We start from the raw sequence: 21761 nt of genomic DNA on the forward strand, positions 1-21761 counted from the left end.
ATGTTTATCTCTTCCCAAAAGACTAGCACTTTCTGCTCTTTTATCTCATTCCTTCTAGGCCTCAAACAGGTATTTCTGAGTTTCCAAGTTAGAATAACACTACAGGAAAATCTCACAACTTTTTTTTTATTCCTTTTTGGGGGGATTATTTCTTCTGCCTCAGACTGTAAACTGTCTGTAAACCAAAATTCTTTATGGCTTTGTCTAGCAGTTGGTGATGAAGAGAAGGAATTAAAGCTTCTTAGTTGTGAAGGAAGAAAAGAATATGCTCTTCCTTTCTCTATTTTTTCTCCCTTTTCTCTTCTATGCTTTCCCTGTGTGAAGTAGTTCACTCCAGTCATTCATCTCCTAGTAACTTTAGAATAAAAATATAAATTTCAGATATATTCTTTACCTTAGAAATATAATTTGAAACAGTCGTATTGCTAGGACACAGGATAAGAGACAAGTCAGTCATAATACAGAGGCTGCTTTTACTAAATAGCTTTATATTCTTATTGGCATAACTTTTCTCCCAAGAAGCATGCATGAATAGATCTTACCACTGGCACAAGGCACGTCTTAGTCTTTACTGCTTGCTATATATTTTCATTTAGGCAGAAAATTATTTTTAAGAAAACTAATGTAAGTTAGGGGACTATAAAGTGGGAATAATACAATATCATTAGAGGAATAGGAACAGCATAGAAGCTTGGGACATAAATAGAATTACCTTGTTTATGAGGTTGTCTTAGAGAGTGGAACCAGGGAAGTTAGCAAGGCAAGTGTAAAAGGGCGAGATCAGATAGGTTCATAATTTTCACTGTAGATCTTAAGTCCATCACATAAAAGGCTATAAAATAGAGGGTTTGTTTTAATGAATTTGAAGCTGTAAGAGCTTTCTTGCAGCTTAGCTGAGAAGTATTGTCTGCTATGAAGCCGCCCCCTCCAACTGTGTTGGAGGTTGTAGAAAAATTATTGTAGCAATAAAAAATGCAATTTGGTCAATAAACACAGCTTGGTCATTTCAAGGATTTCGTACATGCGTTAAGATTGTTTCTTTTGTGTGCAATGACCATCAAACTGGCTTCTGTGGTTTCCAAAAAAACTGTGGCTTATCAGTCTCCATTTTAACATAAGTGGCAACATTGGTTCTTATTTTCACAATTGAAACATTCTTGTAAGTTTTTAAAAAAGAAAAAGGGGAATAATATCCATATATATACATCATAAATAAATTAGTTTATTCTTTGCATTCAGTTACAAACTACCAATACTGGATAATATCGTTTAATGTATTTCTACATTGCAAGGCCTAAACTACTGTAATATAGCTTAATCACTTTACTGAAAACAAACTCTTTTCTGGCTATTTTTCCAGTTCTGCGTCAAACACTGGGTTAGGCCAAGACCCTGTTTCTGCAAAACGCAATCGACGAGAGGTCTTGTTAAGCCATAGAGCTTTGCGAGTACCCAAAATGGCAGGTAAGTGTCAAAACTTGAATGTATGACACTGCATTGGTAACTGTGTTTGTACAGGAGGTCCAAAATTAAGGTTCATACTCGAGGTTTTGTCAATTTAACACATGTATTGGTGTGATCAGTACGCTAAGCCATTGATCTGAATAGTATATCCACTCATTAAAAAAAATTACCTGAATGTCTAACCAGTTATCTAGATGGTATTTAATCAAAACTCAGTATTACTACAAGCTTGTTGGGAAAACCTTTTCCCAAGGGTTAAAGTCTTCCACCAAAAATCATTTGTGTACTTGTTGAGAAATTTGGTGAACTTTATTACCAATTTTATCCTTGCCAAGCATGGTTTATCAAGAAATAAAATCCTCTGATTATTTCCATACCTGTTTTTTAACTGCTTCCTTTGTTTTATAACACCACACTGATTTGTTTTTACAGATGTGGGTTTTTTCAGAGATTTATTAAACTTTGGGGCTATTTTGGACCAAAACAATAGCTGAGAAAAAATTATTTGAAAGCAATATTTAGGAGTTATTTTGCATCTAACAAATTACTGATAATAATACTATCAGGTGGTATTCTGTGAAAGTCTGTTACAATAACATGGCTTCTCTCAGGTATATAACTCTTTACTGTAACAAAATCAGTTACAAACAATTTTTTCAGTAAATGCGCACAAAGGTCTTTTGTTCACAACTTTCCAAAAACCTCTGCCTCTCCTAGTGCGTGGCAGTGAGTTGCTTGGCACCTGCAGTAGCTTTTAATGCACTAAATCCTCACAATTTTCCTTTTATCTCTACCCACTTGTCTCCTTTTCCTCTCTATCTTCAAAAATACACTTAATGATCTTTCTTAGTGCAACTTCTTGAGCAGTTCAGAGGAGATCAAAGATTGCTTAAAGTTTTAGTCTGCTGTTCTTATGAAATAGACTAATCGTGTAGCTTTTCCCAGTGGCATAGGCAATTTGCCAGTTTTACAGCACTTATGTGTTTTTATGTAAGAACTGATGTGAGGGAGCAAGTACATATTACTATGTATTATTTTTCCATTCATGAGAAATGTTGAAGTTTTATCATAATAAACTTTCTGAAAAGTGTAAATCTGAGGCTAAACATTGTCTAACCAATAGTTACTTATTTGGCAAAGTGCATACACAGTTACATTGATATCAATTTCTACTACTAAAGACTGGGTTATGAAGTTACCAAGTCAATTACTACTCTGGTATTATTAAGAAACTATGTAATGAAGCACCACGTTCTGAGATAGAGAATAGACTTTTGATTCTTCAAAGTCTAACTGAATGTAAAATACATTTTATTTTCAAAAGCATGCACTGCAGGAGAAGAATGAAATATGACCAAATCACTAAGAGGAACAGCTGTGTTTGGATTAGATAGACAAATCTTTCTCTAATGACATAGTGGTCATTTTTCAATACTGTTCTATAATAATAAGGATTAATAAAATTTTCATGTATTTCTACATTTTTATATAGACCACTATGCCTTTTTAGTAGCATCTCATGTCAATTGAGGGTCTAATCACTGGACTTTCTAGGCAATTAGCACACTGGATTACTGAGCTGAGAGTAATTAAATTTTTGTATATTAAAATTAGGCTTTCAATAAGGACAAGAAATATGTGTAAAAATTCTTAGGCATGCTCTGAAAAGGAGATCCAGATAGGCCAAATTCTGATCATGTTTATTGAATGAGTGTCTGCTATGTGTAATAACATTTCTTTCTTCACTAGGAATTAAAACGAGGAGCTGGAAGCAAGAACAGGATGTGCCAAGAAACCTAGTTAGAAGCCTTTCTGAAGGAAATGTAGCATTGGGTGTTAAATCAAGGACATCAAAAAATCTTTTACTTCATGTTTGTAAGAAAAAAAACAGGATCTAGTTCTGAGTTCATCCATATTTCAGGGAGGATTGATGGATAGCAGATGAGAACAGGGTGACTTTCGTTTTCCTCTTATGAATTGTTCTGTGTGAAAGATGTCTCAGTAATGATTTTTTGCAGAAAGAACCACTTTTTGGAAACAAGAGGATTTTGTTAAATTCTAAAATAAAATAAGTTCTTTTTTTGTCTCCTGTTAAAGCTTACAAATGTCTCGTATATCAACAAACGAATAAGAAATTTCATTTGGACTTGGGAATGGAGAGGTGCATAGTATACCTTTTGCCATAATCTTTGTGAGCATTTCCCTGTGTTTGACTAACAGATTAACACTTCAGACAGTGCAAGTCTTTAAGGGGATTAGCAGTGCTGTAATTTTTAGATGCTACTTTAAATTGCTTACCTATAGTCAGTCTTAATTTTCTAATGAGAATTTTGTGATACAAAAGTTAGGAAAATTGTTTTGACCTATTAAATTATTTTCACTGAAACTTCCTAATGTTAAAATTGTTTTTCATTTGGAAGCAAGTCAAACAGATGTTAATATTAAAATGGGTTCATGCTTAGCATTAGGATGCCAGTTTATTCTTAGATATGCTATCATGGATAGATACTACCAATGTAGTACCAGGAGACAGAAAAATATTTGCCAAGTGTTTTTAATGAAGTATATCTGAATTCCTTTAGCCTTTCTATTTTTAGTCTGTTACTTGGTTGTAAATGTTCCTGTTTTGTTTTTCAGTTTTTTAATTCAGTTGTAAATAGGATAATGGTGTTAATTACTTTGAATAAATTTTTAGTTTTAATAAGAGCAATATACTATGAATTGAACTTCTAGAAAAAATGTACTTTTTTGCCTCTCCTATTATGAAAAATGTCAATTAATTTTGACAAGTATTGTCATAAGTACACTTAGTGTTGTATCTTCTGATAAATTATTAATATTCAGAGACAAAGTAGTTACATGTAGTTGTATTGTAGCCTTGACAGCCCGTCCACTCTTAGGAACATTGTTCTCATGCGTTTGGTCTGTGCTAATATAAGCATATACGTTAATTTCCCCAAACTAAGGAGAACTAGCGGAAGAAGTCCAGTGCAACCCAATCAGTTAAGCAACACAAAGTATGCTACAGAAGAATGTTCTGGCTTTCAGCAATAGTAATGGACTCAAAAGAACTTCACAGGTTGTTATTATTTTTCTATCACAAGTTTTCCTGTGATAGCAGAGAACTGGACTCCATGATCTAACAGCTTTTATCAAATTTATTCCTGAAATTGTTTCAGTATTCCAAATGTTTATAGTCTTATACATTTAATTTTGTTCTCTGACAACAATATTGTCAATGAGGCTATAGAGACTGAGCCATTTATAATGGACTTACTCCATCTTCATACCGGTTTTGCAAAACACAGTTTTCATGACTAATTCCACACAAGTAGCAAGTATTTCGGTCATTCCTTTTGAGTAACTACAGAGATATTTAGACAAACTAATGTAAACCTTCTTCCCAGTTATATCTCCCTCTAGCTACCGAATGTTGACATGTTTATTCTTGACACATTGGAGGGGCATTTTTCAGAAGGCTTCTGAAGAAGGAAATGGTAACTGCCTCTATAAGCTTTCAGGACCTCTTGTGGGAGGAGCAGTCAACATTGCAGAGGCTGACTTCATCTGGAAAGTTCAAAGAGGAAGGAATGATTCCTTGAAAAATAGGCATTGCTAGTTAAAAATAATGAGTTGAGAAAAGTTGAATCCTCCTATTTGCATTCTGAAAGGGATTATAGGTGATACAGTTGTGGTGAGCATGGGGTCATGCTGACAGCATAAAAAGGACTGAGAAAATATTGGCTGTGGAAAAGGCTTTTATGAACAAAGTTCTAAACATCAGAAAAGCCTAAAAACTAGAATGTGGGACTCGACCACATCTCAGCAAGATGATGTAAGTAATTTCAGTAGAATGAAGGGGGGGAATCATTTTAATATTTCTCTATCATGATGAACAGCAAGACTTTGGAATTAATTTTAACTTAGTATGATTTTGGCACCTGGTACAGCTAAAATTGTAGTGACCAATACATTTTTGGTTTATGGGATTTCTTTCAAATTCTCGATATTTAATACAAAATGTGCACAGGGAGCTGCTTTTGTTCATACTGTTTCACATCTGCAAGAGGCATATTAGGCTTTGCTTATAAATATAGTTGTAATATGCATTGCTCTTGTGGCATGCAAGACTTGCACATAAATGTTCCTAGCAATTTTGAAAGGGTTTTTAGACGAGCTTGTGCATGCAACATTTTGATACTCAGTCAAAACATAGAACTGATGAGATCTCGTCTTTTCTTAATGTGTTTTGCATACCCCTGAGTGGAATTGATTTAATTGACTTGCAACACTTCCAGGGACTTAAAAAAAATAAAAGTATGTTGAGAAAATTAGCACACTGAGATGAGAAGTGACTCCCATTCCTATCTGCTAACCAGATGTTGATTGAGAGTTTGTTAGCTAGGTATCTATTTACCATTTATAATTAGCATAAATGAAATGTTTCCAGAAATTATAACAGATTGAAGCAGGATTTTCATATTTAGGATTGCTGTTGATTAATATTCTGCTCTATTAATTATACATTTTTTTGTTACATACTATGAACACATCTAGACTTCATAAGCAGAAGGTGCTTCAGAGCACATTCCACACACAGTCCTGGTACAGAACTTTTCAGTGCCTAATAAGTTTTTTGTCAGATTGCCAATTTCTTCTTAGGTAGCAAGCAAAGAGTTATTTGGGAAGCAGAGGAGATATAACTCATCTAATTTTCTTGCCAATCTACATTGCCTGTTACCTGTTGGCCCGCCTTTACAAACTAATTTAAGTAATAGCATTTATCTGAAGTATACATTTAATTGATTTCACTCTGTTGTACTGTGCAGTGTTAAATCACACCAGATGGGATGTAACGGAATATTGTACAACATAACATGACTCAGACTGAATCAAGAATTCAAATGATTTGGGTCAATTTAATCTTGTTTAGTGTGAAAAAAAAAAATAGCAGTAGCTTTAAAATAAATTCACTTGAAGAAAATGTTGTGCTCCTTAACTATTCTAGAGTCTGACATCTTGGATACCTAATACTTCATAGGTACCAAGCAAATCATACTTGCTGTGTGAGACACATGACAACTTTTGTATGTTTGGACATATACATGGCAATAGGAGTACTAATCTTGGCTCATCTTGCTTTCTTATTTGATAGAGATACCTAGTTTATTTAAAATAAATATTAGCCTGGGTCAAAAGTTTAGGTCTAATAGTCATGGCTCTGTCTAATTAATAGAACATTCATGAGTTCAGTGCTGCATATCAGCATTGTGGAGAGCAGTCCCTCATACACAAATGTCTTGATGTTTCAGAAAGGTCATATGCTCAGTTATTGGAGTATAATACTCTCAGAAAAATCTGTAGATAGATAAATTGCAATGATGTGGTATGTAGTATATTTTGGAAAAGGGTGAAAAGAAAAATATTTTGTAACATCAATTCTTTGTAAATGTTACTTTCTCTCTAGAATATTTCTGAGTGTATTTTGCAATACAAATCTCAAGCCTCTTTTTTGAAATAAGAGGAGGTATATATGTCATTGCCGTAATACCCTCTCTGTGTGTAATTGTATGTGAATAGCGTTGGCTTTAGTATGGTAGTCTTCGTATTGGTGTTATAAATGCCCTCGCATAGCTCAGAGGGGCCTATAAAATATTCAGTATTGAAATTATCATTGCTCTTTCCATCAAACTAAAGCAGTCATGAAACCCTCAATGCCTAAAAATATTGGTGTACACGCAGAGGTATGTTGTCCAGGCTTTCTTTAGCCAAAAAAGTTTCCTTTTGGAATATGTCATACTCCAATATGTCTTACTTTTTTTTCTGAAAGTGATTGCAATCAACAGGGACCCCTATGTTTTATGTCTATCTGCTGTGTTTATTTGGTTGAACCCCTGTTAGTACAAGCTGGGAGCCCTAGTAACCTCTTCCTGGTCCCCAGCCAGGCTTTCAGGACAGCTTGCTATTATCAGCTTTTCAAAAAAAGCTCATTGCAGACTGTTTTACCAAGAGGTCGACATATCCCATGAGCAAATGGGCAGAGATTTTTCTGAAAAGCAATTTGTTGCAAGTGTGAAAAGGATGTTCAAGATCTTGTCCCACTGGGAAATTCTTAGCAAAACATACAAAGGCTGGGTATAGTTTTGTACTGTGACTCGTTTGCTTGCATGTTGTCATTGCAGGAAAGTGAATTTATAGGAGCTATCTGAAGCATAGGCTTGGGAGCCTATGAATATTTCTTACTGGGGACGGAGTTGGATACAGAAGAAAGAAATATACAGAAGAATGAGAACAATATTGTCAGTGAGGCTATAAAGACTGAGCCATTTATAATGGACTCATTACATCTTCATACCCATTTTGCAAAACACAGTTTTCATAACTAATTCCACACAAGTAGCAAGTATTTCAGTCATTCCTTTTGAGTAACTACCTTTAACCATGCATATGGGCCTGCATGGCTATGCTTCAGCATATTTGTGCCAGGTGCCTAGGCATTTTGAAAGCCAATGATGTCCACTGATTTTTGTAGAATTTTAACAAGCTTTGTTACCCTGATAGCAAACAGAGACTTGTGCAAACTTATATCCAGAGGCACCTGTAGATGTCTACAGGTTATACGAAATACTAAGATTACATGCCCAAAAAGTCATATCTGCTGTCCTGTGAAACTGGCAAAGCAGAAGAACTTGATTGGGTTATTAGAAAAAGTAATTTGTGGTGGCGGGAGAAGTTTCTATAACAGCCTGAAGGTGATGAGGCATCTGTTCATTCGGACAAATATTTTGGGATATCTTCTATTGAGGCAGCTTGAGTCTCTGGCACCTGCAAGTTTCAGTACTTTGGCTGCAGAAGATAGGTACTATCTAGAAGCCTGACAACATAATGCAAAAATAAAGATTTAAATTAGCAAAGCGGTCCACCTTGAAAATCGTTTGGACTCCTCAGTAGTTTTATTTCACTTTGATTGATTGGCTTTTTAAAAATATGTGTCTGTAAATAGGCATGAGGAAATTAGTTTTAACAACTAGAGAAAGTAAATGTTCTTAGCAAATTCATCCACTAGAAGTGTAAAATATGTAGTCTTCCCTGCAGGAAATTCCAAGAGCTGCCTTAATAGAGAGTAGATGTGTAATGGTAAATGGTCCGTTTTATTTCTCTGCTATGTAGTGCTCTTGGGAAAATTATTCCTGATTTCCCTGTTGCTTTAAGTTTAATTGTGCTGTACATATTAGGTCTTAAGGTTTTATGTAGCATGACTATTGTACATCTAAGTTCTACAAGGGAGTGATTGAATCTAACATTTATTAGAAGCTACAGTAGAGTAAATCAAGCTTAAAAAGTGTTTAACTAAAACAATTTTCATTTTGTGGTTTGAATTTTAGCCTACTTCATTGCTGGCATTGTTTTTAACTGAATACCTGTAGTTATATTTCACGAAGTATTACAGTAAGATGATGAAAACACTGTTTTCACAGCTAGCTAGCAAATACACTTAGAGGCTACTGTACTTTGCATTTCATTGAAGCAGTTGGTTCATTTACTTAAAGATGTCTTCAAAAAGAAAAGATATTAAGATAAACTACCTTTGGATATTATAGCGGTTCTGTAGTCTGAAGGAGACTGTAAAACCAGTGAACGAGTTAACCATATGATTAACGTGAAACATATTTGAATTGAAATTCAATAGCCAAATTCCTGTTGTTCATCCCAACTTGCATCAGGACAATGACATCAGGGAAAACAGTCTTTAAAAAGCAGAAAACACCATAGTAATTAGAGACCTAACTCTGTGTAGGTAAAACAGCATCAGGAGGGTCTATGATGCAGATTACACTTCTAGACACCAAAAATAATGCTTGACCTACCTAGGCCTGAGCAGCACATAGGTGGTGCCTCAAAGTTTATACATCGCTCTCTAATATGTTCACATTCAACAGCCTTTGTAAGAGAAGAAGAGCCCGGAATAGTCACTAGAGTATTTAACTGGGAAGGGAAAACTAAAACTGAAGTAAATGTTTAAAAATATACTGGAAGGGGCAGATAAGTGCTGAAGCTGTTCACCTTGACATGTCTATCAAATCAGCCTTTGTGGGGAAGGGGAGTTAAATACCTAAAAAGCCAAATAAAGGAGACCATTAAAATTCAGAATGTGTACCTTTCAATATTGAAAGTAAAAATGTGGAAGGTATGTTTATATGAGGAAAAACAAAGATAATTTTAAATACAATAGTTTTAAAATCATTTGCTAAAAGTCAAAGTTAATAGCGAAATGCTTTTCCACCTGTGTAAGGAGTGGCTCATAGTGATTCAGTAAAAATAGTCAGAGGAAAGGCCATGGTAGAGATCTTAAAGGAGGTAGAAATCTTAAAGGAATTCCTGAGATATGTTAAATGAGACTTGCTTGTCGGAGCTTTTCTTGGCATGAAATAAATAAATTGTCATTTGAGGTTGAAGAGATCAAAACCACCCTTATCAAGTTTGCAGGGACCACCAAGCTGGGGGGGGTGCAGCTGCCACGCTCGAGGGCAGGGCTGCCATTCGGAGCTAAAGAAAATAACCAACAGGAGCCTTTGCAACCAATGTGGTATGGGTTTAGAGTACAAGATAGAGGCCGAGAGAGTAGGGTTTGCTTTTAGCTTGGCAAAGAGAAGGCCTAACAGCAGCCTTGCGTACATCAGGGGAGGTTGAGAAGACGGGGGGCAAGGCTGTCTGCTGAGCTGCGTGGTGGAAGAACAAGAAGCGGTGGTCCTAAATTGAACTGAAGGTGTTTCTAATGGTGAGGAAAACTGAGCGCTGGAACAAGTTGCCAGCGTGGCTGTGGAATCTCTGTCCTTGGGGGTTTCAGGAAAGAACTGGATAAAGCCCTGTGTGACTTGGTGTGAAATCAGTGTTGACCCTGCTTTGAGCAGGAGGCTGGACTAGATGACTTTCCAAGCTCTCTTTCAACCTGAATGATCCTACGATTCAAAGGAATGGGATGGATTGTCTCAAACTGAAAAGCCAATAGAGGTATTTTATAAACTAATATTTAAAGGAGCACTAATAGATATCTCTCACTAGCCAAAAACACTAAAGGTCAAATATAGAACAGCTGAATAACTGTGACATGACATCTATTGCTTCAGTTGTCCTTAGTATCAATGACTTGTAAAGAGGTAAAATTTGTTGATTGTTTTCGTTGGGCTTTTTTTTTTTTTTTTTTTTTAGAAGCTCTAGGGTTTTACACAAAAATTTAAAGAATGTAGTAAGCAATCTGTTAGGAAATACGGTCAAGATGTAGGATAAATAAGCCTATGGACAGATATAATCTTTCTGTAGAGGGAAGTCATGTCTCACAAATCTATTAGATTACAGACTCTGAGCTTATAATTAAGATAGGCTGCTTAGTGTAGTCCACTTAAATTTCCAAAAGGCTGTAGGAAGGTACCTCATGGTACCTATTAAAGAAACAAAGCTGCCTTTGGGTAAAGGGACGGGGGGAAATCTGTGTAAGAGTTAATAAGTGCTTTAAAGGTCAAAAACAAAGAGTGGGAATAAATGGTCAGTTTGCAGAATAGAGGAAAGATACTGGTGCAGTCCAGGTAAGTGTGCTAGATCCATAAGGTTTAATACATTTACAGATTATTTCAAGAAGGGGTTCTAAAGTAAACTGACAAAATTATTGATACTGAATTATTCAGGTAGTTGAAGCAAAAGCTAACTATGAAGAGTTGTAGGAGCATCTCAGCTACTGAGTGACTGGGCAATAAAATAACAGATGAAACTGAATGTCAATGAATGCAAAATAATTCACAAGAAGGAAAACAACCCAAACTGTACATACGTGACGATGGGTTCTCAAATAGATATTATGACTAAGGAAAGAGACCTTGGAGTTATTGTACAAATACCATGAAAACATCAGCTATGTGGTCAAAATAGCAAGAAAATGAATAGAGAACAAATCATTGTGTAAATCCTTGGCATGCCTGCATCTTACAGCGTTGTCCTACACATTTCAAATAAATATAGTAGAGCTACAAAAGGTATAAAGAAGGATGAGAGGAGTGATTAAAGTACTGAACAGCCTGAATACAAGGAATGATTAAATAGGTTGGGACACTTCAGCCTGGAAAGTAGGTGACTGAGGAGTTATGATAAAGGCGTACGAAATAAGGAGTCGTGGAAAAAGGGACTAGGCAACAATTATTCACTGTTACTTACTGTATGAGAACTAAAGGGCAGGTCCAAAACACATGAAAGTTCTTCCCTGCGTAGCATATTTTACAACAGCAAGCTCTGTGATTTAAAATGTGATGGGTGCCAAAAGCTTTGAGTTCAAAAGTGATTAGGCAAACCCGTGGAAGAAATGGTTATGGGGAGCTATTGAACACAGAGACTGGTTCCGCAGGTGTTCAGAGCAATGAGCAGATAGGGAGGCAGGAGGGTAAGTTCAGTGTCATTAGTATGTTTGGTTCTCATAGCTGCTATGGCATGCTGCTAGAAAGAGGAGACTGAGCTCAGGGGGTTTTAACTCTAGTATGGTTATTCCGAGTTTTTCCTTAGTGTCTTAGGTGCTTAATGCTAAGAGGCTAATCTTCCTGACACCCTGTGTAGTCAACAGAGTTAGAGAGATGGTGGAAGAGACTCTCTTCCAGAAAGCAGTTCAGCATGGCAACCTAACTTGAATTCCTTTGGCAATACACTCTCCTGGTAGGTAAGTCTTGTTCCTTGAGGATCTTCAAGTTTGGCGCTCTGGATATCTCCTCCCAAGTGAAGTTTATATTTACTCTGCAGATACTGTGTAAATTTACAAGACTGCACACTAATGAAGAACAGGTTAAAGTTCCTGATCTTTAACCCTAGTTTTTGGCATCTCTCTGAGATTTAAGTCCTAGGTGAGAGTCTACCCTAGTTGAGGTGCAGTGGTCCAGGAACCACAGTGGGCACCAAGTGAGCTAGCTTCTGATCTCAACACTGTAATGACTTCATGTAAATTAGAATTTCCCATTTTGGAGAGAGAGAAGGAAAACAAAAAAACCTCAAAACCCCAAACCCAAAACAAAAACCAGAATCCACAAATATTCCAATATTGCTATAAAACTTGGAAACAGAGATTTTCATATAATCTTATTGCATAGTCTGGCTTTGCTTTTCATCTGGTTCAGAGTTGTTCTTACCTCCCGTTGACCTTTAAATCATGCATTTCTTAGCCTTCCTAACATTCTGTGACACTCTTCTGCTCTTGTTCGCATATTAGAGAAAATGAGAAGTAAATGTGTATGTTGGACATTCTGAAAGATACAGGGAGATTAATTTTGTGATTGCTTTAGGATATTTAATGTGAGACTCATTGAGACATTAAAGATTAAGAAATTAAGAATTGATTATACAGTTAATATTTTTAAGCACTGAAGATTCCACTGGAAAGCTGTTAGAGCTGTATTACCTTCACACAGTTCTTAGATCCATAAATCAGAGGTGCTATGGAAATTCACTGAAATATACACCGAATATGATAAAATATATTGAAAAGATAAAACATTTTCTTAATAAACCAACGGCCACGTGCAGGAAAACTGGCTCATAGGTGGAGAAAGTTTTGTCTTTGAAATTAGTCTGAAATACGTTAAGGAATATTTTATCTGAATAATCTCCCACAACTTCATATGCTTTATACTTTTTTGCCCTTCTCAGAAAGGATCATTTCTACCAGGTCTTATATTTGCCTGCAAATCCATTTAAAGACATTTCAGTCACCTTGGCTCTGTTGAAGTACATGAACTATTATTTTTTTTCTGCTAGTTCTGCCCTTAATTTTTCTTTTGACCCTACCATCCTCCTAATAACAGCCCCACACCACCATGCCTGTTCAATTCTTCATCAGGAATTGCAGAAGCTTGAGAAATCAGCACAGGAAGCACAAGTTTATCATTTCAAATCAATACAGTATTGCTACTAAATTTTACAATGAGCAAAATGCTTTGTCACAATCAATAGCAGTTTGACAAGCTGAGTTTGTCAGAATAACATGTTGTTGTGACTTGTTAAAAGCTTTTTAATGGCCTCCTGCTTCACTGTATGCTGTACATTCATTTAACCTAAAATACACAATAGCCCCATTTTGTTCTTCCAACTTCCCTGTTGTGTGTTAACCTGTCTTGCAACATGTATGTGATACCTTTCCCCTGGGCACGTGCTGACTCCATGATTTCCAGGATTGTTCTGCAGAAGTGGTTAAAAAGGATTTTCTAATTTTTCATATTAAGATAACTTTGAAAAATCAAAAGGTGGTTTTTTTTAAAAAAACAAAGCCATATCTGTATCTTCTAAAAAAGTAGATTAGCATTGTTACTTTGCACTCTGGATATAGTGATCATAGGACTCTATACAAAGCAGAAAATAAACTTTGTTGGGTAGATAAACTGCTGGACAAAAGAAATGGTCATTGTGAAAGATATCCCTCCAAATCTTTGGTTGAACAGCACTGGACCTCAGATTCCCCAGCTGCTCTCTTCTGTTCTGGTGGTAGGAACTGGGCTGGTTTAACATCTGCTTGAATTTGTTTGTAAAGAATTGTGTAAAAATAGAAACCATCCAAGAACTGGAGTATCTAATCTGATTGCTGTTGGCTTACACAGCACAACTCCTCCATGTGTATCATATTAATACTTTGCATGCATGTTGTGTTGCTTAGAGATGGTTCTTATGGGCCCCTTGTGCTCAGTCGTGGTGCACCTATGCAGAACGCAAATCAGCGCTCTGCTTTGCTGTCTAATCAGATTTGCTTTCCTTCCCTCACCAAGTTCAGCTCTTCCCTTTCCCCTTCCCAGTGGTGTAGGCTGGGGGCATGGCTGTCAGCACGACTCCTTTTGATGATGTGGTTCGTTAATGCGATGAAGATACAACTCTGTCATTTTTGCCATATTTAGTTTATTGGAAAACAGACTTTGGGACTGTTTGAGACAACTAATCACGGGCTTGGATTTAATGGGGGTAGTTATAGCTAGAGTACAGAGAGTAACAATTACAAATTTGAACAAAACATACAACTTACACTTTTGATGGTGAAGCAGGGAGAGGCTCTTTGAGCGTGAAGTCTTTCTTCTTGTGTCTAAAAAAAGATCTTTGATAAAGCAAATTGTCCAGTTTCACATTTTGGGGAGTGGGAGGGAAAGAAGGGGAGAAACACAGACCATTTGTCTTAGGTTGAGAAAAGTAAGTGCTCTAACTTTTTGCTGTAGCCCATGAATAAAAAAATGTTATTCCTCTTGAATCCTACATATTTTTAAACTCATATCCTGGACTGATGTAAAACTGTCTATACTTTGGAGAGATTAATAACAGTATCTTTCATTTTACAGACAGGAAAAATCATGTTGAGACAAGTGAGGTAATACGTGCAAAGCAACTCAGTATTTTGGTGACAGGCCAAAGATTAGAACTAAACTCTCTGGGCTTTCCTCTCTGTGTTTTGCCTGCTAGGCATCTCTCAATGGTGTATGTCTGACTTCATGTTTGGAATAGAGAAATCTCCTGTAATGTTTCTTGAGGAATCCAGCTGCTCAGACCAGTGAATCTGATGTTCCATTGTCTTGTATTCAGAGAGAAGTTGTTAGCTCTGTTTTGCTAAGTACTTGCTGTACTGCATTTAAAAAAAAAAAAAAGTTACAGTTACTTCAGTCTGAAAACATATCAGTTCTAGGTTCTTTATATCAAGATTATTAGGCAGATACTTAAAAATATCTAACAGTTTCCCAGCCATAGATCTTTCTCTTGGTACCTTAATCCAGAAGACTCTCTTTGGGCAAAATGTTTATGAGGGAAGGTGTAGTAGCTGAGCAGAGTTGAAAATAGAATTTCAGGGAGAACTTTCAGCAAGGGGAAATTCAGGCAGCTTCCCTTTAGGAAGCTGACAGGGAAAATGAAAGGGAGGTGGGACAGACTGTTTCCATCTTTGCCAGTGGGCAGAAGAGACTTGTGGCACGGAGGACAAGCTGGAAGCTGCTCTGGAAAAGAAAATCAGCAAATGCATGAGCTTCAATGCTGCATGAAATCTGAGGGAATGCAACATCTCAAGCAAATGGATTCCATGCAACTGGTTCCATAAAAAGAAAAGCCAGTGAAGAACAAGGAGTGGAGTGGGGAATAATCTTTAGATCAAGAGCAGGAGATAGTGAAGTAGGATCAGAATTAGTGAATGCCTGTTTGACTAATTAGCTAGCTAGAACCTTGTGCCCAAAGGCTGAGAAGAAATCTGTTGTGCATTTCTTGCAGTAGGAAATAAGAGAATAGAAATGTATGGTCTTAAACCATTTTATCAGACAAGTAGTAAATGTGGAGTTACTAGTATGAGAAAGGAAGATGTGATTAGTAAGGGAGAGATTAACAAGAGGGCTATATGCTACTTCTCTCTAGTAAAAATAGAAGACTTACCCTTGGCGTGGATAAGGCATGTGACTTATTTCTGATAAAATAAAAAACCCACCAGATTTTAAGCTAGTCTGTTACAAGAACTTAAAGTTTTAAAATCTGACCTATCAGCTCTATCCCAAATGGTCATGACAGGAAAGTGATCATGGCATAAGGAATTTTCCAGTAAGGTTCAATTTCTGTCTGTTGTCTGGGGAGAAATACAAATCTTCTGACAAACTTTGTGAAAGCTGTAGAGGCTGGCAAAATGGTAAATTAAGGAGAGGAACTTTGCACTGGTTCAGAACAGAGCTGGACTGCTTCGTAACCTGGACCCACTCACTAAAAATGTAATGAAATTTTACATGTAGAGAGAAGGAAGCAGACCATTCCTACAGTGGAAGATAAGCAACAGCTCTGGAAAAGCTCAGGGACCATGCAATGCTGTTGTTAATAAGTTTATTGCAGCTTTATTGATGAATGCTAGATGAAAAGTAGGAATTTTGCACCTCTTCATGGCCTTGGTGAGCCCAAAACTAGAAAGCTGTGTAGGTTTGTAATACCCGAGAATGTAACTATTAACAAATGGAAATGATATTGAAAGAACAAAAACCCATCATCCTAGGACAGGGGAAGAGCTTTGCAGTAAGAGATATAAAAAGACTTCTCTGCATTAGATAATAAAAAACAAATTCTATGAGGAACTGTTCCTTTCTTGTTGTAGGTACCAACAGGATGGATGTCAAAGAGGTTATTTCAATCTAGAAACCAACCCTTCAGGACACCACCAAAAAAATATTGCACTGGTGTAATCACAGCAGAGTCAGCTTGTTTTTGAACATCATTTCTCTCATTGGTACTGTACATGTAATACTGATTTAAGCTGAAATCTAGGTCCCACTGAAGCCAATGGAAGAACTGTCATTTATTTCTCAGGGACTAAAATTTTTCACTCCCTGCTTTTAGACGACTGTTTTTTCCTTTGACAAGGTCATTTTATTTCCATGACTTAATGAATGTGTCTATTACCTGTTGCTGATTGCTATGACCAGCCATAGGGTGCTATGCCAAAAAGGTATTTTCACTTGTGCCTGGCAGACGTGTTTTGCTCTGTTTGGATGTTGTCAATGCGTGTGGCATGAGCCCCATGAGGGTGGTATCATTTTTTACTTCCTTTTCTCTTCCCTTCTTAACATCGTAGCCTGGTTTCCTCCAGTGAGGTCTCTAAAGGCATTGGTGACAAAACACTGAAATGTTTGTGTACAAGTTAACTAAAAAATTACCTTGTAGAAAGATAAATGAACTTCGCTTTAAATATTTTTAAATACATATTGTTTAGCAACTGATTTGCAAGAGGTTGTCTGAAAATGTAGCCTGATTTTCAGAGGTTCCCCTTAATTCCTTTCCTCTGCATCTGAGGATATATGTGATTTTGTCATATAGTTCTCATACTATATGTAAAAAGACAAACACAAAAATGTCCGTGTTTATTTTAATGCATCTGTGTAGGTGTATTCATGCAGATAACAGCATTTGCATGTCTGAGTGGCCATAGCTCCTTTGTAATATTTCCTGTGCATGAGACCTTGCCAGCAGAGAATGGAACTGCTAAGCTTGAAATTTAGGCATCGGGGAAGCCTTTTGCAGTGGAATAGTTTTCCAAATTTGGTTATAATGAAAGAATTCGGGGATGGGGGTGTGTGGAAATCTGTAACCAGTAAAAAAAAAATCAGTTGTTTTCAATTAAATCTAATTCTGTCTCACAGCATCTCTCTGACACTGACCTGTCTGTATCTTGTCCTCAGTCCCTGGTCTAAGACTTTTAAGTGATGATCAGAACACTCACACGTGATAATTTGTGTCACTGTAACTCTTACCCTTTGCACACAGGCATCTTACATCATCTTCAGTTTAAACAAATGCTATGTATATTTTTTCTTCAATATCTACCCCTTTTGGTGCACAGGCTGGAGTTGTTTAGTCATGGCCCGGAGTCATTCAGTGAAGAGGAGAGAGCTCTACAGGAAATTCATTTCTTTTGTAAGGTGGAAGTGATCTTGAATGACACAAAGGAAAAGAAAGAATACTTTTTTGGTTTTGGGCCCGAGTGAAGTAACTATTAGCCTCAAGGTTCCTTTAAGGCAATGGGCAGGTAATTCAAAACAAACTTTTATACGTCTTTTCATTTTCTGAGTGCTCAGTTTGAGACAACTGAGGCTTGATCTCGAAAAACGGTGAACATGTGCAACATTTTGCATTCACAGCAGCAACTGATGTAATCGGGCTCTTTGCTCTGAACATATAAAAAGGCTTTAAAAAACCTTAGCTTTTGGAAAACTCGGGTCCTTAGACTTTCAAAATCGGCAAACAAAATTAGCTGACACTTCTGAACGTTTTGGCTTTTATCTTAAATTATTGCATTCCCCTTGTGTAAAATAGTGATAAAATATCCTCTTACTTCAAAAGGGTGTTGAGAGGATCAGTTCATTAATGTTTTCAAAGAATTTAGATGCTGTAGTGAAAGCACCATAGAAAATCCCATAAGGAAATTATTAATTCTGTGCTCATTGTAGGCTTTGGGTGATGGTAAGTCAGTAAGACATAAGATTATATACTGCATGAGAAGGGTGTCGAAAGATTTTTCAGTAGTCTTCCTTTCAATGAATGCTGTCCACCCAAGGCACTCAGTGTGCCAGGAGTTGTGCAGAGAATTTTGTCAAAGCTGTGGGGGAAAGGCATCTGCACTATAGGGAATGGGCACTCGGAGCCAAATTCATGTTGCACGGGCAGCCTTAAAAATGGAATTTTAAGTTGACCTTCAAACAATCTCTTAGTATAAAATTTAATTGATGTTGTTAATGCATGTTGTCAAGCAATTGAACTAGACGTGTATCTGTTTAATGACCCACTGAGAGAATCCTGTTGACACGGCCTTAAGAGCAGCCCTATGCTTTTTTGAACCCAACACATTGTATTTCAAGTATCTGGCAGAGAGCTTTACACAATGCACAGCAACTATGAGGAAAAAGGAAGTCAGAAAACAACATGGCAAATGCATTATAATTGCTATCGTGAACCTGAGGATCCTATTAAATCAGCTGATCTGGGCATTTTGTTTTTTCCAAATCACTAACTTCTTTGTTTCATGGACTAAAAAAAAAAAAAAGGCTTCTCAGAATTGCTCAAACTACTCAAAGCTTTAAGAGCTGTAAACGTTTAAGCAGGAACTCCAGTTAACAGCTGTACTGAAATCAGAAAGTTGTTATAATGGAAGATGAAATTAGAAGGCTAATAGAAATCTAGAGGTGAATGAAACAAAGCTACGCAGTTTCTGTAACCTTATTCAACATCTCCTCCAAAGGTGTAAATTTAAGTAGTGAAGAATGGAAGAAGGTATGAAAATGGAAAAATAGTAGTTGTTATTGATCCATGTGGCCAGTACATTACATTCCCTGGTTGAAGGAGCAGAGCTGCAGAAGCTGATGCTGTGGGAGCTCGGTCTGGCACAAAGGGGAGGCAGGACGAGCAAGTGGGTGAACACAACCCTCTAGGAATCACGGCACATTCAAACCTATACTGATAACCGTGCAGCAAGCTGAGTCATTAAGAAAGTATGTTTGCTAGTGGAAAGTCAGATGATGAAATGTATGCCGCAATAACTGGCACTTCAGGGGACCTTCTGGAACATAGACAGGTAAAGACAGAATAAGATGGTACAGGTATTGATAATCAATCTCAAAAAAAGCCAAACAAAACCAAACCAAACAAACAAAACCCCCCAAAACACCAACTCATTTGGCAGTGAAAGGAAGATATCAAAACAGTCATTCATACAGAAATTTTAGGTTAGTTTCTTGAATTATTACATTTAGGTGGTCTAGTCAATTAGATGCTCAAAACTGACTTGAGAATTTAGGAAATATGCACTTACTAGGCACGTTCCGAGATGTTCAAAAGTACTGCTGCGTGTTTGTGAACGCTGGGAGCCATCAGAAGAAAGAAGAGATGATCTCGGGTGGACAGCGCTGTGTTGTGGGCAGAAAAAATGGATTTTTCATCTCTAACGCAGGTGCTAAGGATTGCGAAGAATGATATTTGCTTCTGGCAATTTCCAGCAATAGAGATGTCAAAAAAAAAAAAAAAAAAAAAAAAAAAGGAAGAAAAAGGAGAAACTTGCAAGTTTTTTGTTGTTGTCGTATTTTTTTTTTCATAGATTCAAGTTTTTTCTTGTGAAGACAGAGTATGTGTTCTTTTAAATTCCACACTCAACAAGGATAATAGCTGTATAATGCATCCCTGCCAAAAATCACAAAGTAAAGGGTTGAATGAGTAAAACTGAGAGTCAAAGCGAGTTGTTAATTTAAAAATGTAAGCTCCTAATGAGGAATTTAAGTCAACTTTCATTAAACTATCTTACAAAAAGCCTAACCAAAAAAGCTCTTAACTTTTTTAGTGACTAAGGGGAACCTGGACCATAAAAGGGAACATGATTTCTAGGTGTTGCTCACTTTTACAAAGAGAATTAGGTCATGTAAGACTGTCCGGACAGACTCAAGCACAAGTAGTCTTTTTGCTCTCATCGTTGTTATTTCTAGAAGTGTTTTAGTGTTTGTTTTTTCCATGCTGGACAATTTCTTAGTTAGCCAGAGACTATTTTTAAGATAGCCTTTACTTAACTCATGCAAAGTCACATTAAGTAACAAATAAGCACCAAAATATAACACCCAATAAATTCACTAAAAAAGTTAATGAAATTGGTAGTAAAAGATAACAATCAGAGAATGAAATTGTATTGTTTAAAACTATGTGCAATAAATTAGTGGCTATCCATATCTAGGCACTACCGAAAATGTGTAGGTATAGCTTCAAGAGGAGACTTGGAACAATGACAATCTGCTTCTGAAATTCATAGGGGAAAAAAGTAAATATATCATTACTTGATTCAATTATATCCACAAGGTAATGAAGCAAGAGATTTAAAAAAGACTGCCAGACTATCACTGAAATCTTTTTTTCAACACATAATTTTTAAAAAGCATGGGTGGTAAAACAAAGAAATCACGCAAACAGTTGGATGGGGCTTCTGGGAAGAATGGAGGTGATAAACTGCACAACTGTTCCTACAGCCACAGTGTACGCTGACACTAACAATGTTAGTGCTGTTGACAGATACTACTCTGAGAAGTTGTTAATGCCTTCAGGCATATGCTAAGCTATTAACCCATGCTGCTTCTCTTTTATCGTTTAGAAATTCACAGGAAACTGACATATTATGGCAGCAGAATCTGCTTTCTTCTTTAATTAGACTTTAATTGTTTTTGTTCGAAAACGTACTAATTATTACTGGGAGAAAACATCTTCAATTCCTGTTCCTGCTTAATAAATCAAAGGCATACTGTCAAATCTTCATTTCAGTCTCTATGAGGAAGCTTCTTCATGCAAGCAAATAGGAGTCCTCAGCTGCTCTGCCGCTCGCTTGGTTTTCTCCGTAGACGTGAGCTACCAAAGGTTAGTTAAGGCCACTGTGTGGCTTTTTGCTCGCTGCCGTCGCAGTGTGTGTTGGACCATGAGCAATGCTGTATTCTGATCTCTCTTACGTCTAGACAGATATTCATAATGAAATAGATGTCTGGATAATGAAGTAGACTTTCACAGTCCTAATGGCATTGAAGCCTACAGAGGCTGGAAAAAGAGCAACTTGCACTGCACCCTCCAGGGCTGCTGAATTTCACAGGTAAGATGAGCATGGGCAGTCAGGCTGGGTTTGCCTTATAACCTCACCTTCTCCCCACGCGCTCAGCCCCCCTTGACCCGACTTGTACTCCCAAGACTCAGCTTTGTGGAGGGCTGCCCAAGCATGTTGATGGATACAATTGGGAGAAGATTATCCAATACTTAATCTC

General features: G+C 36.9%; 1 protein-coding gene and 1 long non-coding RNA gene across 2 annotated transcripts in view; both read left to right on the plus strand.

Annotated features, from left to right (window-relative positions):
• Window positions 1–3560, plus strand: part of KIF18A (kinesin family member 18A) — a 44374-nt gene extending 40814 nt beyond the window's left edge. Inside the window, exons 16-17 of the mRNA XM_052810906.1 lie at window positions 1361–1464; window positions 3214–3560. Of these exons, the coding sequence (XP_052666866.1) occupies window positions 1361–1464; window positions 3214–3362 (253 nt within the window). The 3' untranslated portion in view covers window positions 3363–3560. The remainder of the gene's footprint in view (window positions 1–1360; window positions 1465–3213) is intronic.
• An 8489-nt stretch (window positions 3561–12049) lies between these two features.
• Window positions 12050–21586, plus strand: LOC128152704 (uncharacterized). Its single transcript, XR_008238732.1, has 3 exons — window positions 12050–12163; window positions 21274–21366; window positions 21462–21586. It is a non-coding gene; the product is annotated as an uncharacterized LOC128152704 (long non-coding RNA).
• The last annotated feature ends 175 nt before the right edge of the window (window positions 21587–21761 follow it).

Source organism: Harpia harpyja, chromosome 16, assembly GCF_026419915.1.
Source record: "Harpia harpyja isolate bHarHar1 chromosome 16, bHarHar1 primary haplotype, whole genome shotgun sequence".
Classification (NCBI taxonomy): Eukaryota; Metazoa; Chordata; class Aves; order Accipitriformes; family Accipitridae; genus Harpia; species Harpia harpyja.